The sequence below is a fragment of the Otolemur garnettii genome, unplaced genomic scaffold (assembly GCF_000181295.1).
Source record: "Otolemur garnettii isolate 467f Iridium unplaced genomic scaffold, OtoGar3 scaffold00127, whole genome shotgun sequence".
Lineage (NCBI taxonomy): Eukaryota > Metazoa > Chordata > Mammalia > Primates > Galagidae > Otolemur > Otolemur garnettii.
The window spans coordinates 1,297,259-1,303,258 of NW_003852522.1; the positions used below are offsets into that span (position 1 = coordinate 1,297,259).

The window sequence follows — 6,000 nt, forward strand, 5'->3', positions numbered from 1 at the left end:
CTGGGCTCTGTCCCCAGAGGCTCTTCTGAGTGACCTGGAAAATGGGTACAGATATAGGTGCTATCCCACAGTGCTATGGGAAGATTCAAGGGGATAATATGTATATAATGCCTGGCACACAGACATGCTCCTAGGGTCAGTGATATTTCCTGAATCCTTCATTTTCTTACAGAAGCCAGGAGGCCACCATATTTGAGGAGCAATGGCTTCCTCTAATGGAAATTTGGTGGGTCAGGTGATTTCAAGAAGGAAATAAGGAAGGGAGAGAGGGAGAACAGGAGGGGGGAAGGAAGGAAAAAAAGAAAGAAGGGCGGGAGGGGTATAAAATTAGCCAGGTGTTGTGGTGTGCACCTATAGTCCCAGCTACTTGGGAGGCCGAGACAGGAGGATTGCTTGAGTCCAGAGCTCAAGTTTGCAGTGAGCTATCATCATACCACTACACTTCAGCCTGGGCAAGACTCTTATCACTTAAAAAAGAACCACTCTATCTTTAAAGAAAAACTATAAAAGACAGATAATAAACTTTAATAATACACTGTTTTGCCCCAAATTCTATTTATCCAAAGTATGACACATGTACTTCCAATATATAATGAATATTTTTAAGATTATTAACAAAATATTTTATATTTTTTTTCTCGGAATCTGGCATTTGTTTTATATTTATAGCACGTCCCATTTGATTGGTCAAATTTCTGGTGTCCAGTAACCACATGGGGCCAATGGCTGCCATGTTGGACAGAATAGGTTTAGACTTCTGAGGGATTGGCAGGTTTGGCCCCTGTGAAATCAGGATCAGAGGAGCACGGAGGAATTTAAAGTTGAACCACTGAGCCAATTATTTCCAAAGATTATAACAGTAGCTCAGTTGCTGTAGGGTCTGTTCTGTGCAAAAGATTTCCATGGGTTTGCACAATAAGTGCTTACCACACTCCTAAGAGATTGATCTTGTCACTGTGCCCATTTTACAGATGAAGAAACTGAGGTTCAGAGAGACTCAGCCCGCCCACACACACAGAATTAAGCTATGGAATTGGTGCTCCAGAGGCTGAGGTCTCCTTACCCTAGTCAGGAAAAGGGAACTACTGCAGGGAAAACCCTGCAGTTCATGGGAAAGCTCAGTATTTCCACCTGTAAAGTGGGTCTACTGGCATTCTCCCCACCTGCCTCCAAGTGACAGTACAAAGGTCAAACAGGATAGGGGCATGTCTGTGATCATATCCCATGAAGGACCCACTAGACTCAAGGTTATAGAGTGGTTGAGAGCAGGCACTCTAGGGCCAGGCTTCCCAGGTTCAAATCCCAACCTTGCCACTTCTGGCTTTGTGACCTTAAACAAGTCACTTCATTTCTCTGTGCCTCAATTTCCTTGTCTAAAAAATGAGGAATATAAAAGTACCAACCTCATAGGGTCATGTGAGGATTCAATGCCATGACATGATGCCTGGTACACAAGTAGGCACTTTATAAATGTCAGCTGCCTATTGCCTGCTCTGGGAGTGCACAGGAGCCCAAAGACTTGTGGGAAATCATGGAGGGAGCCCTGTGTTGGTTCTTGTCCCAACAGTGAACAAAAACGCCAACCCAGACCCACTGCCAAAAAAAGAGGAAGAGAAGAAGGAGGAGGAAGATGACCCTGGGGAAGACGGCCCTAAGCCCATGCCCCCCTACAGCTCCATGTTTATCCTGTCCACGACCAACCCGTGAGTATGGCCCGCGGCAAGGGCAGGGGAGCCTGGGGCCCCCACCAGGGTGGCAGAAGTCAGACTAGATAGAGGGTAATGGGGGAAAGCTGTCTGTCTCCAAGACCACCATCAGTCCAGGGGACCTGTGAACCAATTAAAAAATGATACTCCTTTCTTAAGTCACATAAGATGGGACTTTGTCATAATATACTGATTTTATTGGAAGAGGCCCTTTCTTGCCATCAGCTAGAAAATCACTGTCATAAATAAGCAAAGCTACACTGTCTGTGATGTGCCCCTTAGAAATGATTGCCTCATGTGTACAACCTGCACAGCTATACATGGCAGCTTTGGGCCTTGAGCACCATATTCTGAATTTCTGCTCTGCTAAGGTTTGGATTCTGGGCAGATGGTCTCTGAGTCCCATGGCCTTCTGTCTTGGGCATCTTTAAGGATAGGTTATATAGTGGAGAAATTTATCACACAAATGCCAGAGGTTGTTTTAGGATTGCATTTTTCCAAAGGGTGTATCTTGAAACCCTGATCTTTCCAAATGCTTCTTGACAAAGAAAAATCATGTCGAATCAAGTAGGGGAAAACTGCTTTCTATAATCTGCCCCTTGGAGACTTACCATACACTTTTTTTATTTAGTTGATTTTCCTGTTTTACTAAAGAAACACTTATGTGGTTCTTACTCAGGGCCAGGCACTGTTCTGAGTGTCTTAAATATATGCTTTTTAATTTTATTATAATAGTCCTATATGGTTGGTACTATGCTTCATTTGCCAATGACGAAACTGAGATCCAGAGAGGTAAAGTCACCTGCCTAAGGTCACATAGCAGGTGAATGGAAGAGCTGCAGTTGGAACCCAGACAAGCTGACTCTGCTGCCATTTATATGACCTTGTGACCTATTTATTATTAGCTCCACTTAAGAGGTTGAGTATTATTCCATTTGGCACATTAAAGGCTCATGACAAGGCTTACAACTTATAATTTCAGTAACTAACTTTCTAGAGCCCCTATCATGTGCCAGAAATATATTAGTTCTTTCAGTTCTCACAATCCTGTTAGGTAAGCACTATTATTATGGCCATTTTACAAATGAGGCACAGTGGGGATAAGTAACTTGCCCAAGGTCGCACTGCTAATTTAAAAACAAAGTAAGAGGCTTGGCACCTGTGGCTCAGGCGGCTAAAGCACCAGCCACATACACCAGAGCTGGTGGGTTTGAATCCAGCCCGGGCCTGCCAAACAACAATGACAACTGCAACCAAAAGATAGCTGGGCATTGTGGCAGGCGCCTGTGGTCCCAGCTACTTGGGAGGCTGAGGCAGGAGAATCGCTTAAGCCCAGGAGTTGGAGGTTGCTGTGAGCTGTGATGCCATGGCACTCTACCCAGGGGGCTAGCTTGAGGCTCTGTCTCAAAAAAATAAAAAAATAGGGCAGCGCCTATGGCTCAAAGGAGTAGGGCACCTGCCCCATATGCCAGAGGTGGCAGGTTCAAGCCCAGCCCCAGCCAAAAACTGCAAAATAAATAAATTAATTAGCTGATTAATTAAATTAAATAAAAACAAAATAAGAAAGAAAGAAATCTGCTTAACCCATAGATTCCCAATTTTGTTTGACACTAGGACATTTTATGCATGCATGAAAAAACTTTTACTCAACTTACTCCTCAAGGATCAAGGGCTTGGGGATCAAGATGTTCCACAATGGTTATTTGGGAGTGATAGGAACTTTGATAAATTGAGCATATGAATGTCTTCCATAGCCACTGTCTCCCACTGTCTTCTTGGTGTCCCAGGGCCCAGAGAGGGCCTCCAGCTAAATAGTTTAATAGTTTGTTGGGTATGGAGCCTTAGGAGTTGGAGATCTCAGGTAGTGGTTGGTGACATGAGGAAATTATAAAAGAAAGAAGTTTGTGAGCCGGTAGTCTGAGTGGACCTCTGCATGCCCACCTGTCTCCAACAGCCTTCGCCGCCTGTGCCATTACATCCTGAACCTGCGCTACTTTGAGATGTGCATCCTCATGGTCATTGCCATGAGCAGCATCGCCCTGGCCGCCGAGGACCCTGTGCAGCCCAATGCGCCAAGGAACAATGTGAGTCTCACTGAGCACATCCCTTCATAGCCTGGCTTCTCTGTCGTGGACCACTTTCTCTTGCATCCAGAAGCTCATTGCTAGGATCAAAGGGATGTTGGAGGCACCACCTAAGTATAGCCCCCATAGTTGCTGGTTGGGAGGGGAAACTGATTCCTTAAGGACACTCTGGAGCACAAGATATTCCTTGACAAGGCCATGGCTATGTGAGCCTGCTAGAGAGAAGGTGGCTCACAGTAGCTGAGATTAAAAATTGCCAGACTCCCTAATGGGGGCATGAGACTGGCAGGATGTGGATGTTTTCATATGCCCTGCATGGAATGGGAGGGACCTAATAAAACATTGTGACCTAAGGAAAATAATTTTTTTTCTAGTGTGGCAGTCAGTGTATTAATTGAGCCCCTGTTGTGTTCCAGGCACTCGGCATGCAGTAATCACTTAACCCTCACAAAATCCCTCCCAGATATTCCTGTTTGACCAGTGAGGAAACTGAGGCTCAGGGCAGGATATGAGTGGGTAGTATGTGACCGGTACAGGGTCACACAGCAGAATTCCAAGAATGTCCCACACACAGCTCCCACTGTCTGCATTTATTGAGCACCTCCTATGTGCCAGGGCTATATGAGTATCACCCCCGTTATTCCTGCCAAGCAGGAATGAGTGCATGATCATGGTTCACACAGGGAAACCAAGGCGCTAATAGTCAAGGGCACACTTCATCCATCCATATGTGAGCCAGCAGGCAGAGACCTGACCCCAGGGCCTGGCAGAGGCTAGACCGGTGATGCCTATTTCCCTAGCTCCCTCCTGCCATTGCTCCCTGCCAGCCCATAGCCAAAGGTGCAGTTTCTGCTGGTCAGAGGCTCCGTCACCCCAGCTAAGTAGGTTAGGACTCTGGCGACACTAACCATATCCATCAAGGCCGCTGGCAGCTTACCATGCGCTTTCGCTTCCTTCTCAGGCTCCCTTGGGACTGATGAGGGGAGGTAGAAGGAAATAATTAGAACAAAATTTATACCAGTGCAGACCTCACAGCTGCCCCACTTACTCCCTGCAGCCTGGTTTCCCCCAGAGGCCTCAGGGAACCAGGCCTGGGGTGGCCGTGTCCCAAGAAGCATCAGGAACACACCCATACCCCCGGCAACTGCAGGAGGCAGAAGCAAGAAGCCTTGTCTCTGACAGGAAGGACAAAGGCAAGGGGGGCCCAAGCAACCTTGCAGCTCCCAGGGTTGAAGGGAATCAGAGCAGGCCTCAGACCAGCTTCCACGGAACATTTGCAAAGTGTCAGCTCCCTGAGGCCCCTCCCAATTTATCTCTGTAAGGACACTGTGGCCTCTTATTGCTCACACCATGTAACCACCGTCCAAGACAGAAAGAGACCAAAGTGCCCCTGATGGCATGTGGCTTCCCAGTTCCTCCTGCCACCCTTCCACTACCTGCCTTCTTTCTACAACTGAGATTCTCAACCTGGGACAATGTCTGGAGACATTTGTGGTTGTCATGACAAGAGAGGGAAGGTGCTCCTGGCATCCAGTGTGTGGAGGCCAGAGATGCTACTCAACGCCCTGCATTGTCTGGGATGGCACCCCCCACAGAGCTGTCAGTAGCGCTAAGCAGACAAACCCTGACTTAGGTAACCAGGGCCCCAACTTCTGGAATGCGTGTTTCTCAGCTTTTCTCATTTTCCCATAAGCACGTTAATCTTCTTGTTTGTGTGTTTGTTTTTGAGACTGGGTCTCACTCTGTTGCCCAGGCCAGAGTGCAATGGCACAGTCATGGCTCACTGTAGCCTCAAACTCCTGGCCTCAAGTGATCCTCCTGTCTCAGCCTCCCAAAGTACTGAGATTACAGGCAGGCATGAGCCACACTTGGCCACATTTATAAACACTACAACTTACTTTTGTTCCTTTATAACATTGAATAAATGGGATACTTCTATGCCTTGCTTTTGCCACCCAGTATTATATCTGCCCTAAAATAAGCACATGTTGTTGCAGGTATCAGTGGACATTCTTTACCATGCTGTTTAATATTCACTATACGGCATGGTTCATTTATCCATCTCCCTGTTAATGGACTCTTGGATTGTTCCCAGGTTTGAAAACTGTCTCTGTACCCCTCCTCCCAACATGTTTCCTGGGATCCCCAGACAAGAATTTCTCTAGGGTATAAAACTAGAAATTGAGTTTCCAGGCTCAGCGCCTGTGGCT

The 6,000-nt window shown here is 46.7% G+C and overlaps 1 protein-coding gene across 3 annotated transcripts in view; it reads left to right on the forward strand.

Annotated features, from left to right (window-relative positions):
• CACNA1A (calcium voltage-gated channel subunit alpha1 A) overlaps positions 1-6,000 on the forward strand; it is a 247,828-nt gene that overhangs the window by 175,152 nt on the left and 66,676 nt on the right. For all 3 annotated transcript variants that reach the window (XM_003797905.1, XM_012810147.2, XM_012810146.2), the window contains 2 exons: positions 1,568-1,703; positions 3,661-3,790. In XM_003797905.1, the coding sequence (XP_003797953.1) occupies positions 1,568-1,703; positions 3,661-3,790 (266 nt within the window). The remainder of the gene's footprint in view (positions 1-1,567; positions 1,704-3,660; positions 3,791-6,000) is intronic.